Source organism: Dasypus novemcinctus, chromosome X (genome assembly GCF_030445035.2).
Source record: "Dasypus novemcinctus isolate mDasNov1 chromosome X, mDasNov1.1.hap2, whole genome shotgun sequence".
NCBI classification, from domain to species: domain Eukaryota; kingdom Metazoa; phylum Chordata; class Mammalia; order Cingulata; family Dasypodidae; genus Dasypus; species Dasypus novemcinctus.
Genome location: NC_080704.1, coordinates 24045426 through 24063486, shown reverse-complemented (window position 1 = coordinate 24063486; position 18061 = coordinate 24045426). Strand labels below are relative to the sequence as shown.

Genomic DNA, 18061 nt, shown 5'->3' with positions numbered 1-18061 from the left:
TACAAGCTATGGACTATAGATAGCAGAAATATTATGATGATGTTCTTTCATCATTTGTAAGAAATGTGTCACAACAATCTATGTTAGTGGTGGGGCCATGTATGGGAATCCTGTACAGTATGCATGATTGTTCTTTAAAATTTTGAAATAAAAAATCTTTTAAAAAAACAATTTTCTGTTGTGACACAATACTTAATAGATGAACACAGAAAACTAAAATCCCAAGTGATGTACTTTAATAAAATTTATAATTCAACAAATTTAGGTAAATACCAACACACCTTTCTTTCCTGAAATTGCAAGAGTAAGTTAATGAAAACATCTCTTAAAATGCATGATTGTAATTTAAATAGAAATTGAACAAGAAATTAAATACATCTATAATTCAAATCAAGGTGAAATTGCAATCCATTGTGTTCCAGGACTAGCTAAAATATTTAAGCCTGAAGATGCTGTTTTATTAAGAGTTAATAGACTGGCATACCTTTGTTAAGTTAAGGCATTAAAAATTTCACTTGTTCTGATTTATATGTTAACAATGCTGAATTGGGAGAATGCATGCTTTATTAGGAAAATCTCTATAATTTACCTACTGGTTATTATCTAGTAGGATTCAATTCTCAAAAAATTCTCATGAGGCAGTTGATATTAAGCTAGCTAGTTTTTATAATAACCCTTTACATATATTGTTATCAAGTACCCTTCAAATGTTAATCAAAATAAACTTATACCTGGTTAAAATATCCTTTTTTCAAAATCAGAGGGAAGGATGGAAAATTACACAAGAAAATGATGACTTAGGATGCATCTTTAAATAACTTAATTTTATTTATATTAAAAATAAAAATTCAACATGAAATATAATAAAGAAGATAATGGTTCTCATTAAGCTAAAGAGCTATTCTTCCATTTTATACTCCTAATTAACAAATAAAGGATATTTTATTTTCACAAAAGAAAAGTACATTTTAATAATTAGAAAATTTGAATGAAGGAATATAAATGCTTAGGAGAAAGGCTATGTTTCACTTTTTATGTAATAAGTATTGGGCTACTGTATTGGCCTATTGAGTGACATAAGCAAATAATATTTATACCATAAGATTTATCAATTTATAGTATAATAACACAGAAGTGTTGTGAATTCACTGAAATTATTAATATTTCTTGACAAAATGAGTCTAACCATGATTTAGGTATTTGAATTGGCTAGAGCAACACATCTATGAAAAAATGGATAAAGCAACTTTACTTCCACTCTAATCTGGCATACAATTCTAATCTTGGCCCTGAAGCATCCATTAGAGGATTATAAAGGACTTTACATGCATCATGATTTAGGAAACTAGATTTGCTGACAAACCAGTAATGTGTGAATAAATGTATTTATTCTTTCACTCAACGAAGATTTTTGAGTGCCTGCTTTGCTCCAGACACTTTTGTATGCAAAACAGATGGGGTCCCTGACCTCATGGAATATAAATCTAGCAAGGGAGTTAGACATCAAATAACCATACAAATTAATGTAAAAATAAAACTGTGGCTGAATGTAATATTTTTAAAAAGTGAATTAAAAAAATAAATAAAAGTAATGGAGGGAAAAAATAAATAAATAAAACTGTGGCAATTGGGACAAAGGAGCTATACGTAGTACTAAGAGAGCATATAATTGAGGAATTGATGTAATTTAGGGAATCATGAAAGGCTTTCCTGGGGGAGGGGGGTGCATCAGAGCTAAAGGATGAGTAGGAGTTAACTGAGTAAAGAAAAGAGGGAAGAGAGAACATATTTATGCAAAGGCCCAGTGGTAAGCAAAGAGGAAGAAATGAAAAAGGACAGTATAGCTGATACTAAGAATGAGGCTTACCTCAAAGGCAATAACCATATCTTCAAGTGTCTTACAGGTCATGTTAAGGACTTTAATCTTTTTCCTAAAGTTAATGAGAAGTCATTAAATTATTTTAAGTTGATGAGGTAGAAGTGAAAGGACAGAATCAGCCAAAAATCAAGAAGTTCAATCCTGACTGCAAGTTGATGATCAGACAAACAAAATTAAGATGCTATAAGTATCAAGACCTTGACTAAAAAGGACATATTTTGCTCCTTGCAATAACAAGAGAAAAAGAGGCAGCAGAGTCCATTAAGTTTGCCTTTTCTAAACCCAACAATCACTTCTCAGATGTATCCCTAATTGCTGAACTGAGTGTACTCATAACCCTGGGAGGTCTGGGGAATGTAGCTTTAAACAGCTTGCAGCAAGCCAAAAATTCCTATTAAGCTTCTGGTCTCATCTTCAAAATCATGCCAATTTCACTTTCAGTACCATGAATATAATAACCGAGTTTGTTTTAATATGAAAATAATGTTTTAAAATACTTAGCAAAACAAACCCTTTGGCTTCCTTTGCTCATTTGGCTTTCATAACCACAGAAATATACTATTTTGCAGAGCACAGGCCTATGCTATTTGTGAAAACTGTGAATTCACTCACTGAATATTATTCAATATAATGATTCTGTATTGAATCTGCTATTCTTCAGTCAGACATTGAACCATGAGAGTCATAAAAAATAAAAAGCTTTAGACTCCCTTTTTAAAAATTACTCTTCTAAATTGGTACATATAATCCATTCTTCTAGTACTCTTTATTAAGAATTCATCTTTCACAATAAGCCTTATGTATGAGGTGATGTAGGTAAGTCATACAGAAAGCTGTCATTAAGAACAAATTAAACACTAATATGAAGCTTCTCTGCTATAAATGAAAATGATAATTTATCATTGCTTTAAGGAGAGCATTAATATTTAAAATCCTATCTCTATTCACCATATAAGATTTTAGATCAGTAAAATTCTAAATATCTAACAATATAATGTTAATGATGTAATTAATCATCAAAAGAAATCATATTAACATGATTTCCAAATTATTCCTGAGAAACAGATTTGAAACAGCTGTACAAATTCAATACACATTCTTTGTGGGCTTATTTTTGGCTGCCAAAGTTTTATAATTTGGTATTTATTTAAACTCAGGACATGATGAGAGTTTTATTGTCTTTTTGAAAATGCAGATTTGTTCTTGTACTTTTGTGCCACCTACTCATGCTCCTCCCTCATTTTCCCTCTACTGCCCACCTCTCGCCTTCAACTAGACAAACCTATACACAACTCTTCTGGTTAATCACCCCATCTCAACTCTAGATTCTCCTGCTCTAGAGTCTACATGCTCTTGCATTTAGAATATATTCCTCTTACAATAATCGTTAAATAAATAGCTTAAACAGTTACTAAAAATCCCACTTTCCTCATGAACCCCTTCACAACTCACTAAAATCATTATCCTTTCTTTCCAATAATGCTTGTATATATAATGCAAATATTTTAAAACTTACCAAATACAGTAGCTGGTACTTGTCCCTGTTTGTCTTGGCATAGGTTTGTCCAGGCACTGTTGTCCCTTACAGAGACTAATTTCCCCAAAGGAGAGAATAACTCATTTAAACCAATCTATTAAAGCACTTTCCATACAGAAGTAGTGAGTAAACACTATTTGAAAACCAGAACCCATGTACATAAATAAACTCTTCCTAATCTGCACTAGATATGAGTCTTATCTTAAGCATATGTTAATGCCTTATAAGTAAAATGTTTCTTGTCAACTAACCTTTACATTAAAAAAGGTAAATTTCTTCTTGATGTAAAATGACCAGAATTCCAATTCCAAAAATTGTCAAATATGAAGTGATTATAGGTAACTTTCTAGTCACGTTGCAATTGCCAAAAAGAAAAATCTAATTTTTCAAAACAAAGTGATATGATCAACTTCATCATTTTGAAGCTTAACATATTCTTTCATACAATGTTTACTTTTCAAGTCCTTGTCAGCAAACTATTTTTGATCTCTCAAGACAGTTTAACTCAAATTTTGACATTTTGTCTTATCTAATTAAGATAAATTTCAACCTCAGCTCTGGGTCATTCCAGGGAGGTGATGAGGGGTGGGAAGAATCACAAAAGAGCATTATAGTGTCAAAACTTCTTTGTCCTATCAGATACATTCTCCTTACAGCATTTAACTTTTATAACAAATAGACTTATTTCATCATTGTTTTCCTCTATTATAGAGTTGTATACAAAACTTTGACTTTATCTTTGTTATTTTTTATACCTAAAATAATGTATTTCATTTTCTATCCTCAAGATGGCTGAGTCATCAGGACAGAAATCAGAAGTCAGGGAATGCTTCTTGAAGAAAATTTATAGAAAAGAGGGTTCATAGTAAACAGGAAGAGTATAGCAGTTGACTGTGAGATGATCTGGGGAAAGGCTGTCTTAAAGATTTAGATTATTTTAGGAATCATGATAATGCAAGATTGGCTTGAAACAAAGTCATAGTGACCACAAGAGAAGACCAGCAAAGCAAGGCCTGTTAGTGGACTCTGAAAGCAATAATAACTTTATTTGATCCAGAAAGGGATTAACAATCACTGGAAGAACATGAGGAAGGATGCTGATCCTGGAAAATATTTCAGCTTTTGTCATGAGGATATTTTGAATGAACCTCAAAGGGTGTAAGAAGAAAACCAGAATTATTGGATGTGACATGGATGATGAAAAGTAATAATAAAATTAATAATAGGAGCGCAAAGTGTTCAGAGGTTTTTGTTATATTTCAGCAGGCAAAAAAAAGTACAGAAGGATTGAGAACTCAACTGCAAATTCTGAAATATTTCTAAGACCTGCATGTGGACAGGAGCTTAGACATAATGTATTTTAAAGTAATAGACTAAGCAAAAATTAGAAAGAGTTATTGGACTACTTTTCTGCCTAAGACATTTTCCAATAATTAGTTTGCTTTTATTTACTTTAAGAGGGTTTAAGTTTTAAAATTTTGTCAAAACCACAAAAGGATCAAATGCAATTTCCAATTGAGGAATATTGTTTTCAAAACTCTAGATGATGAGTTTCCCCAAAAATATTTTTATAAAATTAATTTTAAAATTTTGAAGGTCTTAAAGATATTTCCAAATAGCCAGAAGTACTATCAAGATTACGTGATCATCAACTGTATCAAATGTCCCACAGCAAAACAAGGTGGTAGTGATAGGGTGGTGTGTGGAAATCCTGTATTTGATGTATGATTGTTCTATAAACCCACAACTTCTCTAATAAAAAAAATTAAGATTATCTGAGATACAGCTGCTTATTTTAGTAACTCATGAGGCATTCATGTATTTATTAGAACTAACTTTGATACTGAGTCAAATCAAATTTTCATGTCAACATAAAATTCAGGAAATAATGGATTTTACAAATAGAGCTGGGGGTGAATAAAAACATGCAAGTGTTCTCGTATATCTTTCCAAATAATATATAAAATTTTTGTTTCTCTCAAATATATTTTAATGAAAAGAGATAAAAAAGAATTGCATTATAAATGTTTCTTCATAAGTAATCTCAAATACATGTTGTCAAAGCTTAGCTCAATAATTTTTTCAGCCTGCATGTTTTTCCATTTCCCTCTCTGATGACTAAGTTTCTAAACCACTTCTATAAATTGTCTGCAATCATAAATATATGGCCATACTATTCTTATATGCTTAATGGTTCCTTTTCTGCTCAGTGAAAAGAAAAATACCTTAGTGCATAAAGCATGTACCTTACTAAACAGAGTTATAACTATTGTGCTGAATACCTGAAAGCATATGCTTTAAATGTTAAGGATGATGAAACAGTCACGTAAGTAAAGTAGATCATCCTGTGAAGAACTCGGACAATATTGCAGTTGTTCAAAGTCCTTTTCATTCTTTGGTACTGCCTTTATAACACTATATATTATACAACACTAAATGAGGTCTGTCTAATCCAAAGCTACAGCCTAAATTGCCAGTTGACTTTTAAACATTACAGCATCTGAGAAAGGGATGAAAAGGATTTTTAAATGTCTTGTTCATTTGGGAAAAGGGTAAGGAGGGAGAAATTAAGGGAACAGTGAAAGTTACAAGTTGAGGAAATTTTTGTGTCATCAACTATTTTTTTAAATCTTATTTTTTGATAATATCTCAAATCAAAATTATATTGAATATTATGGAAATTTCAGCAGTTTGGGACTCGAAATAGCTAGGTAATTGCATTGGTTATTCTTTTTCAGTCATATTTGTACAAAGATATACAAATTATACCTTGGCTACCTCATTGATCTTTCAAATAGCTCTAAAATGTTTCACCAATGAAAATAAGTTCTTCAACTTAAATATAACAATCAATTTAAAAATCACAGCTTACAATGTTAGCCCAACTTCAAAAAAGCTGCATTTTAGGCTGGAGAGATTCTTTAAAGGACTAGTGTAATGGAAAACTAATAATGTGTGTCAGAACATGTTCATCAAATGTTCTCCTTGCTTCAGTGGACCTAAACTGTTGAGAGAAGGGAAACTGCAAGAATGTAACTGGGAGGGTGGAAGGTGAAGAAGATGGAGTATGCAACAATCACTACAAAGCATCATGGGAATTTGTGAAAGGTAGTCTCTGAAGGTAATCTGACTCCCATGGAGCCAAGATAGCTTTTTCTTTGAGTATTGCAGTCACAGACTCAAACTAAAGTAATCTTTTAGACAAATTCAAAGACAGGGTTTTAATTAAGCATTCTAGCTTCTTGCATATGCTCTGGCTCCTTCTTCCATGACTGAGAAGCAGAGAAGACAGATTTTCTCTGCATCTGTGAATCCAGTAGAAAATAATTTGGTGGGAATCGAGGAAAGTGGGATTTCAATAGCAAATATGGGAAGAAAAGAATAAACAGAAAAGATGAGCCATTGCAGGACTTAGTCTTAGTCATCTTTATAAGCCCCAGGGTACCTTAGCACAAGGTACCGCACACAGGGGATGAGGGGGGCAGTCGGTAGTCGATAAATAACGAATTTGATTCCATTCAATTCACTCACATTTGTACTGTGCTTTGCAATTACAAAGCACTTCCACACAGAAAAAAAAAAAAAAAAAAACCTTAGTAAATGAGTCTAAAGGGGCAAGTAAGGGAATAAAAAGGAAAGCAGACTAAAGGAAAATCCACAAGAGTAAGAGGCAGAAAGCGCTGGGGAAAAGATGGGGGGGGGGGGGGAATAGTTTCTGCCTATCACTCTCGATCCCTTCCAATTACCTCACCCTTCGTTCTAAAGTACCTGGGGCTTAGAAAGTCTGACGGCTAAGCAAGCCATAGGAACGGGCATTTTCACAAATAAGCCTTCAGTTTCTGACTCATCTACTTAGACTTTGTGCCCCAGAATAACCACCAAGAGAACTCTAAAGTCCCCCAAATGTGGTCAGGAATCCTTTATTCCATCGCAGGCATATCCTTTCAGCATTCACAAAATCTTAGGAAAGAGTTGGGCCGGGGGATGGGGTGGGGGGACAGAGTGGGCAGCCGCCGTGGTGGTGGCGGCGGCGGGGTCCACTAAGAGCCCCTTGGCTCAGACAACAGAGGGAGATAGTGAGGCAGGAAAGCCCAGGGAATAGTCGCCTTTGCGACCAGGAGGGCGAATGTCTTCTACTACGGTAATCAGAAATTGCAGGGAGGAAAAAAAAGGGTGGCGGAAGCCTTCACGACGGGGAAAAAAAAAAAATGAAGGGGTACTTAAATGCGCAGTATCTTACACCGGGCGCTGCGCCCCTAATAAAAAGCCGTGGGGGTCCGAAGCCTCATTTGGTTTGAACTGGAGGAGGCAAAAGACTGATGGGGGTGGGGGGCGGTGAGGATGCGCAGGAGGGAGCCCAGATGCCAACGCAGATGCTGTCCCAGGGGAAGCATGTTTTCCTTGCCCTCAAAGTAACGTGCACCCCTGAGCATCCTCAGCCCAGCCTGGGGAGGGGATGGGGGCTGCTTGGGTCCAGACGGGGGCGGCCGCGTTCTAACCCCATTATTCGGGCTTAAAAGTTACCGGGAGAGTTGGAGCTGGAAAAGGCACCTGGTGGGGGCCAGGAACAAAGGAGCCGGGGAAGGGACTCCCGGGGGAGCAGGTCCCGGGGGTCTCCTCCCTAAAGGGGCAAACAAGAGTCACCAACACTGTGGGAAAAGGGGGAAGTAAGCCGGGATCTACCGCCCGGCTTCCTCTCTCCAAACGGGTCGCGCCGGTAGCCCCTGCGCTCTCCGCGCCCCTCAGGCTGGGGAGCGACCGACTGGAGACAAAAGGGGATGGAGGACCCCGAACCCCTGCCAGTCCCGGAGGACACCCCGCCACCTTCCGGGGTCCCACTATCAGCGCTGGAAGCCCCGATGGCGGGGCTTGGCGGCGGCGGGCACTCCCTCCCTACCGCGGGCATTACCTTTCATCCAGTCCACCACTTGACTCGGAGACCATTTGCTCACGGGTTCCATTATCAGAGCCATGGGGACGGGATCGGTTCCGTGCGGGCGCGAATCACAGACACAAAACGAACTCAGGTCGCCCGAGCCGCCCTCAGGTGGGCTCCCTTGCTGGCCGCTGCCTCCCCGGGCGGGCGGCGCAGAGAAGGTGGCTTTTGTGTGTCGGGTGCCTCGCGGCTGTAAACGCCGGGCAGCAGCGGTGGCAGCGGCGGCGGGAGGGAACCGCGCCGGGCTAGCGGCTCCGCGCCGGGTCTGCGCCGTCCGCTGCGGCGGCGGCTGCCGCTGCCTTCGCCGCTGCGCTCGGCTCTGGGCTTCAGTTCATGGCTCGCGCGGCCCAGGGTCGCGGCGCAAAAGGAGTAGCGGCCGCACGCCCGCAGCCAACTTGCCCGCTCGCCTCGCGCGCGGGAGTGAAGCCCCGGGCACGACACGCTACCCGGCGGAAATGACGAGGGGCCTCCTGCCACCCAAAATATCTCTCTGCAGCCCTCGGGTGCCGGGCGCGCGCCACGAGCCCCCCGCCCGCTCGGAGCCGAGCGGTCCCGCCCCCTGGGCCGGTGGCAGGCGCGCGAGACGCGTGCGAGTCCGAGTGCGAGTGCGCGTGCGCGTGCGCGCGGCGGGAGGCCGGAGCCCGGGGTCCGCCCGTCAGTCAGTCAGGTGCGGGCGGCTGGCTCCCTCGCCTTCCAGTCCTGGGAGCTCGGCTGGGACCGAGACGCGCCAGGAGCTCGTGAGCGGCGGCGGCGGCGGCGGCACGAGGCCCGACCTCGTCAGTCAGTCAGTCGGGTGCCAGCAGCGGGAGCGCGGCTTGGAGGGGCCGCTGAGGGAGCGCGGCGGCGACAGCAGCGGCGAGACGAGCTGCACACCAGTTGAACGCTGACTGTGCTGTGGCGGCTGAGGAGGTATCTGCCGCCCCGCCGCTGAGGGGAGGGGGACACCACCTTGCGCGGGGTTACAGCAGGAGCCCGGGGTTTCCTCGCTCTCGCCCTCCCGGCTGCCAAGCGGACTCGCGAGGTGATTCCCTAGACCCGCGCACTTCTGTGGCGACCGTCTGGAGGCGTGGAACGCCGTGGACGGTAACGGGGACCTGCCAGCCAGCCACGCAGCGATGACGAGGCAGGAGGTCCGGTGCCGTCGTATCCCGCCTCCCCCCAACCCCCCACCCCGGGTGATGAACGGGGCCTGGGAAGCCAGGCTTTGATTTCTGTAACCTGCGGTGTTTCTCTCTGAGACTGGTTCTGCCCCACGTGCCTCTTTGAAGGGCCCAGTTCCAACCCCTCCAACGTTGGAAGCTCCCAGTACCCATTTTAGGGATGTCGTTTAGATTTCAGATATTCTTATATAAAAGCTGCAGGGTAACAATTTAAAATCACTTAAAATGAGTGACAAATCGTAAACAACATGATTCTTCAAAACTCATTTTCCTCAAAAATCTTACACAAGATACTATATAAGCCGTAGGGAAATACAGTTTGCCTAATGAGGCTTCACTTTAAACGACAAAAAGGAAATCTTAGAGAGATAGCTATAGACTACCACCGTAATAGATGTTTTCTCTTTCTTATATGGCCCCATTGAGTAAAATAGAAACTCATTATTTCCATAACCATTTCAATAATATCGATAGGTTTTTCCAGTTCCCTGCAGTACATTTTCTCTAGTTCAGTTTTATGAAATGCAGAACTGCCACTTTACTGACATGAGGTGATATCCCCAAACACACACACACACACACACACACACACACGAGCCAAAACACCAGTATTTAAAATATTTTGATGTTTTCAGGCTAGTGAAACAAAACAAATACAATTTAAGATGTCCTAGATTTAGGCTTCTTTATTTTTCTATTACACCAAACATAAAAGCATATGGGAAATTTGGGGAAGAAATTTAGAAGACTAGGTAAGTTTGTACTGAGGATACAGGCATAACACCTTCCTTTCACAATCCACGTTATGGTTATGATTGTCAACTTTTCTAGGCAGACCAGGTGTGAAAGTTATTGTGTTGGGTTTGGGGGTTCTTACATTCCAATTGAGTATAAGAACAGTGCATCAATATTTTGAAAAGACCATTTCCAGTGTCAGTAATTTTAAAATGTAATGGATATATTGTGAGTCATTAGAGGTTACAGTCATAGGAATATGTTAAAAGTAATTGTATTGAAACAATACTGCTAATATTAACACTTATTGAGCACTCTGCTGAGAATTTTGCATACATTTTATGCTCGTAGCAGCTCTATCAGCTACATTTACAGATGAGAAACCTTGGCTATCACATTCACTTCCTATCACCAGAGCTTATTTTACATAGTTCAGTAAATATTTTATAAATTAATAAATAGGCTTAAAGAGGTTAAGTAATTTTTCTGAGATAATGACATGTGATTATAATACCAAGTTACAGTGATTCCAGAATATGAACTTTTAAAACTAGTGAAAAGACATGTATCAGTGTCACAAAATGAACAGCATGAGTGAATGGAAGGTCCATTTAATGTTAACTGAGTATGTTTCATCAGAATATTTTTAATTACAAAGGAGTTGAAGAGTCACCATGAATGTTCCTGACCAGTACCTAATCAGCAACTGTAAGAACATCGGAAGCGATCATATTTAGCTGAAAGACCAAATTCCACATGGAGAATGGGCTTGCATGACAAGCAGCCAGACTATAGATCACATTGAAAGAAAGTTCAAAACTAGATATTATTTGCATGATGAATGGAATATCAATCAAAACAAATGCCAAAGACCTTGATAGAGTAAAAATAAAAGAAGAATACTTCATGAGAAGACCAGTACCCAGGAAGATGGGGAAAAAAGATCTCAAAGAAAGAGAAACTTGAGGAAGACCCTCACCAGAATTAAGTTGTACATGGGCTCCAGTCCTCTTATATATGTAATAGTAAGGAATTAATCTAATCACCTAAGATAACTATAAAAACTAATTCTGATATCTAAGAATGAGCCAGAAATGTGGATGTGGATTTATACTATCTAATTATTTCACCAGGGTCTTGAGTTTATTTGTCCTAAGTCGTCCTCCCTGAGGTTTCCCCTACAAAATAAAGTATGTGCCTTTGATTTTGACAATAATAGGCATTAATTACTTGACATAATTTGTTCAGAAAATAACTGGCTTTTAATTTCAAATATTCCTGATTTTGGAGGAAGAAAAATAAAAGGATTAAATCATCATTGCCTTCAGTCCTTTATTCTTAACTCCAAATGACTTAGCTAAATCTTGCCTGCATTTTTCTCTCCACAATTCTTCAAATAAACCAGTTTTTATATTATTTTACCTATTATTCAAAATGATAACGTCTTGCTCCATTTTCTAAGCATTATATAATGTGATTATATACAAGCTTTGGTATTTTAGTTTTGTCATTTTTTAATGAAGAATCCAAGGGACTGAGAATACAGTCTCAAGGATTAGGAGAAAAGGTATGTTAGCATAAAACAAATTAAAATATAATATACTAAATAGCATGATGTCACATACACTTTTTTTAATTCATAGGTATTTGATTCCTTTTGTCTATAAAGTGCAGGGTTTTTTTTTTCATATAAAAGCATTTTATTGAAGCATACCATTCATATATGAACATACATAAGTGTATAGTAAAGGTTGTAAATTTACAAACAAACATGCATAATATCATATAGGGCTCCCATATATCTCTCCACCACAAATACCTTGCATTCTTGTGAAACATTTGTATTAAATTATGAAACAGCATCATCAAAGTATTACTCCTAATTATAGTCCATATCTTACATTTGGTGTATTTCTTCTTCAACCCACCCTATTTTTTTTGTTCATAAACAGTATAATTTAAGTAAAGTATATAATCAATGACATTTGGTATAGTCACCGAGTTGTGCATTCATCGTTTGAATTAATATTAAAGCATTTTCAATACTCAACCCTCAAAAAACAAACCACTATCATACCTGTATGTTAGTGCTACTAATCACAAATTCTATGATGTGCTTTCACCATTTCTATTAATTTCCAAACCTTTAAAAACAACTTTTTACCAATTCTTCACAGATTAAACCTCAGCCTACCATTTTCTAACCATATTCTATTCTCTAGGACTTATATTCTAGCTATTAACTCCATGAGTTTGCTCATTATATTTAGTTCATAAAAGTGAAATCATACAATATTAGTCCTTTTGCATCTGGCTTGTTTCACTCAACATAATATCCTCCAGGTTCATCCACATTATCATATGCTTCATGATTTCATTTCTTCTTATAGCTGAAAAATAATCACATGTATATACCACAGTTTGTTTATCCATTTGTCAGTTGATGGACACCTGGGTTATTTCCATCTTTTGGCAGTTGGGAATAATGTCGCACGAACATTGGTGTGCAGATGTCTGTTTATGCCACTGCACTCAGTTCTTTTGGGTATATACTTAGTAGTGGTATTGCCAGGTCACATGGTAGATCTATATCTAACTTCCTTAGGAACCACAAAACAGACTTCTGCTGTGGCTGTACCATTCTACATTCCCAAAAACAGTGAATAAGCATTCTTATCTCTCCACACCCTCTCCAACACTTGTAGTTTTCAGTTTTGTTAATGGTGGCTATTCTAGTAGGTGTGAAATAATATCTCATTGTAGCTTTGCTTTGCATTTCTCTAATAGCCAATGATGAACATTTTTTTTCATGTATTTTTTTGCCATTTGTATTTCTTCTTTAGAAAAATGTCACATATACTTTAACACTCCAGATATAAAAGCCAAACTGTGATTCTTTGTAAGCAACTTTACATTCTCTTTTTGGAAGCAGGCAGAATAGAAATATTAAATTAATTGGAGACATAAAACTTGTGAGGTGTTTGCAGCCATATCAAAATAAATCACTTTAAATGATTCCCTAATCCAATTTGTGGTATTATTATATTTATCTTTTTTATTCTTTCTCTAGATTTAAATAAAAAAATCTTGACCAAAATATTCTCAATTAAGATATTACTGTATCAGTAATGATTCTAGTTAGCTCCAAATATGACTGGTATCTGGGTGCTAAAGGGATCTGTCTCTTAGGGATTAGGTCAGAGAGGGAGGGCACTGTTCACCAGAAAAAGGACCTTCAATACTTTTTGTTTCTTTGGGACAAAGAAAGGAGTATATAATGCTTCTTATGGACCTGCAAGGTGAGAATGTCTGACCTCCACTTTCTCCAACCTAGGGTGTCTTGGGGGGACTTAATATTTACTTATCAGTTTTTTCTGCTAAGAAGTCTGCTCTACATCAGAACCTCAGACATGCCATACAAGACATGTTTTAATGTTTCTAGTTATTTAACATTTAGATAAAATGTCTTGCAGAGTTCTGTCTGGTGATTTTCCCAATTTGCATAGATTTTGTGATTTTGCTTTTGCTGTCTGTTTTCAGATTTCTCTTTTTTATGAGTAATGTTTATAATAAAATATTTTTCTTTCTTTTATCTTTCTGTTTTATATGGGTAGTGAGAAGTGACAACACAGAACAGCTTTGAAGGTAGTCCATGTCCTAAAATGGAGGAAAGGATAAAAGTCCTCTTTTTCCCACTTAGTTTTGCTCATGGTTTTCCTATAATTTCAAAAGAACATGTTCTGTGCTCACCCAAACTGTATGCTTGATCAGAAGAAATAGCTTGGAAATTTTGATAAGGATATTAGTAATAAAACACAAGTTATTCCCAAGAATAATATGTAAAATTTGCTGCAGAGAAAGCTCAGCAAAATTTCTGGAACAATGTTTTTATTATGTTCCCAGTGTAATTCAACTAAAATCTATGAATATCTATGAATTAAGAATATAACCAACCACCTGATAGCACTCTGTCTTTCTAAGCACCCACTCTTCAGAGAAATAAGTAGGATGAGACCTTTAACTGTAAATGGGCCTTCGCTGCACTTCTCTGAGCCAAACCTCCCTTTAGATTCTCAGGGAGAAGCACCCAGAGACTATAATGAAATATTTCTTTGCTGTTCTGCCGCTGGGGTAAACTGTATTAAATCAAGCAATGTCCTTTCTAGACAGCGATTCACTGTAATCCTCTCTGGGTGAGGGGAAATTGACTTGAATTGAGGCTATCCCATAGGGTTTTTAGGGCTCTTTCCAGGGCTCCCCTTGCTATATTAATCACAATCTAATAAAAATCCCAGAGCCCATGAAGATTAGGAAACCTAGCTTTCTTCCACTATGTCCTAGCCCATCAGAGAAGTTTCTTATGACTTGACAATCATTAATGAAGGGCATATAAACTCATTATTCACCAAATATCTTTGAGCACTATCAATGTATCAGCCTGTGTGAATATAAAGATGACCAAGATGTTCAGAGACTGGTTGGGTAAACAGAAATATTGCAGCTAATTTAGTGGAATTATGTGATAAGTGCAAAGATAGATGTGTGTAGTACTATGCAAAGAGGAGTACCTAATTCAGCTGAAGAAGACTATATAGAGGGAATAATGCTTGTTCTAAGTCTAAGAATGAATAGGACTAGCCTAGCAATAATATAGAAGAGGGTTTGAAGGCATAAGGATAGTGTGAGCAACTGCAGATCACTATGTGTAGTATTTGGATGGCTGGAGTATAAAAGGAGAGCAATAAGTGAGCAATAGCCAGATCATAGGGGAAAAATCTATCTGTAACCTGAAAAGATAGAGCCATTTAAGGATTTTAAGTAATGAAGTGACTTGGTCATATTTATATGTTTAAGTTTTATGTAGACTACACTAGCGGCCCTAGAGAACATAGATTTGAGAGAGACAGAATGTAGGCAGGGATCAAATTGGAGGTTGTGACAAGAGTCCAGTAAAGAGATGACTTAGGACAGTAACAGGGCAGTAGAGTTCAAGCAAATACTTGTACTCCAATATTCATAGCAGCCTTATTCACAATAGCCAACAGGTGAAGACAGCCCAAATGTCCATCAACAGATGAATGGCTGAACAAAATGTGGTATATACATACAATGAAATATTATTTAGCCATAAAAAGGAATGAAATTCTGATACATGCTTAATTTTTTAATGGAAAGTAAGTATTAGCAAGGATGTGGAAAAATTGGAACTTTCTTGTATTGATAGTGGGACTGTATAATGATAAAGGTGATGTGGGGAACAGCTTAGCAGTTCCTCAAAAAGTTAAACATAGATTTACCGTATAACATGACAATTCCATTCCTAGGTGCTGAATATGCCCAAAATAACTGAAACAGATACTGTTCACTAAGTTCATAGCAGCATAACAATAACTAAAAGGTGGAAACAACCCAAGTGCCCATAGACCAATGAATGGACAAACAAATGCAGTATATCCATATAATGGAATACTATTCAGCTATAAAAAGGAATGAAGTTCTGATTCATGTTACAACATGGATAAACCTTGAAAACATTATTCTAGGTGAAATAAGCCAGACACAAAAGAAAAATACTATATGATTGCGCTTATATGAAATATCTAGAATAAGCAAATTCATATAGACAGAAATAGATTATAAGTTACCAGGGGTCAGGCAGAGGGAGAAATGGGGTAGTTACTGCTTAATTGGTACCGAGTTTCAGTTTTGGGTGATGAAAAATTGTTGGTAATGGATGGTGGTGATGATAGCGCAACATGGTAAATATAACTAATGCCACTAAATTGTATACTTAAAGTGGTTAAGGGGAAACGGACTTTGGCCCAGTGGTTAGGGCGTCCGTCTACCATATGGGAGGTCCGCGGTTCAAACCCCGGGCCTCCTTGACCCGTGTGGAGCTGGCCATGCGCAGTGCTGATGTACGCAAGGAGTGCCGTGCCACGCAAGGGTGTCCCCCGCGTGGGTGAGCCCCACGCGCAAGGAGTGCGCCCGTGAGGAAAGCCGCCCAGCGTGAAAAGAAAGAGCAGCCTGCCCAGGAATGGCGCCGCCCACACTTCCCGTGCCGCCGACGACAACAGAAGCGGACAAAGAAACAAGACGCAGCAAATAGACACCAAGAACAGACAACCAGGGGAGGGGGGGGAAATTAAATAAATAAAATAAATCTTTAAAAAAAATAAATAAAATGGTTAAAATGGCAAATTATATATATAATATACACAATGGAATTTTTAAAAAAGAAAAAGAATAGTAGAGGTGGGGAAAGAGAGAAAGGGACCGGTTTAGTAAATATCCAAGACATCTTGGTGATTGATTGCATCTGAGAGATTAGGTAAAGGGTAATACGCACAATGATTCCCAGGATTCTAGTTTGAGTGAATAGGTAAATTACTTCTTTTCCATTCAACATTAACAAATAATAGGAGGTTGAGGCAAACATTGGTAAAACTGGAGGGAGAAATAGATATCTCTACAATAATAGTTGGAAACTTCAGTATGCCACTTTCAGCATTGGATAGAACATCTGGAGGATCAATAAAGAAACAGAGACCTTGAATAATATGATAAATGAACTAAACCTAATAGATGTATACAGAGCATTGCATCCCAAAGCAGCAGGATATATATATTCTTCTCAAGTGCTCATGGATCTTTCTCCAGGATAGATCATATGTTGGGTCACAAAGCAGATCTCAATAAATTCACCAGGATTGAAATTATACAAAGCACTTTCTCTGATCAAATGGAATAAAGCTGGAAATCAACAAGGGGCAGAAAAAGGGAAAATTCACAAATACAAGGAGATTAAATAACATACTCCTAAATAATCACTGGGTCAAAGAAGAAATTGTGAGAGAAATCAATAAATATCTCAAGATGAGTGAAAATGAGAACACAACATATCAGAACCTATGGGATGCAGCAAAGACAGTGCTGAGAGGAAAAATTATAGCCCTCAAAACATACATTTAAAAAGTGGAAAGAGCTAAAATCAATGGCCTAAATACACAGCTGGAGGAACTAGAAAATAATAACTCAAAATGGATCAAAGACCTAACGAGAAAATCTACAACCATAAAGCTATAAGAAAATGTAGGGAAACATCTTCAAGACCTGGTGGTAGGTGGTGGATTCTTAAAACCTACACCAAAAGCACAAGCAATAAAAGAAAACATGGATAAATGGAACTTCCTCAAACTCAAACATTTTGTGATTCAAAGGACTTTGCCAAGAAGGTGAAAAGGCAGCCCATGCAATGGGAGAAAATATTTGGAAAGCACATATCCAATAAAGGTTTAATTCGCATTCTATATAAAGAGATCATACAACCCAACAATAAAAGAGCAAGCAATCCAATTAAAAAATAGGCAAAAGTCTTAAATATATATTTCTCCCAAGAGGAAATACAAATGGTCAAAAACCACATGAAAATATCTTCAATATCACTAGCTATTAGGGACATGCAAATCAAAATGACAATGAGATATCATCTCACACTGTGTAGAATGCCCATTAAAAAAAAAACAACAATAAATGCTGGAGAGGATGTGGAAAAATAGGAACACTCCTTCACTGTTGGTGGGAATGTAAAATGATACAGTCTCTGTGGAAGACAGTTTGGCAGATCCTCAGGAAGCTAATATAGAACTGCCATAGATCCACCAATTCCTCTACTAGGAATATATCCAGAATAATTGAAAACTGTGACTTGAACAGTCATTTGCACACCGATGTTCATAGTGGCATATTTCACAATGCCAAAAGATGGAAACAACCCAAGGGATGGAAAACCAAAATGTGATATATACATAGGA

General features: G+C 38.1%; 1 protein-coding gene across 8 annotated transcripts in view; it reads right to left on the bottom strand.

Moving 5' to 3' along the window:
- Positions 1-9593, bottom strand: part of CNKSR2 (connector enhancer of kinase suppressor of Ras 2) — a 355641-nt gene extending 346048 nt beyond the window's left edge. For 4 of the 8 annotated variants that reach the window (XM_058291600.2, XM_058291601.2, XM_058291603.2 and 1 more), the window contains exon 1: positions 8326-9412. In XM_058291600.2, coding sequence (XP_058147583.1) covers positions 8326-8389 — 64 coding nt within the window. In that variant the 5' untranslated portion in view covers positions 8390-9412. Of the gene's footprint in view, positions 1-8325 lie in introns of all 8 variants that reach the window. The other 4 variants (XM_058291604.2, XM_058291606.2, XM_058291607.2 and 1 more) reach the window with 3 other exon arrangements.
- Positions 9594-18061: the final 8468 nt, after the last annotated feature.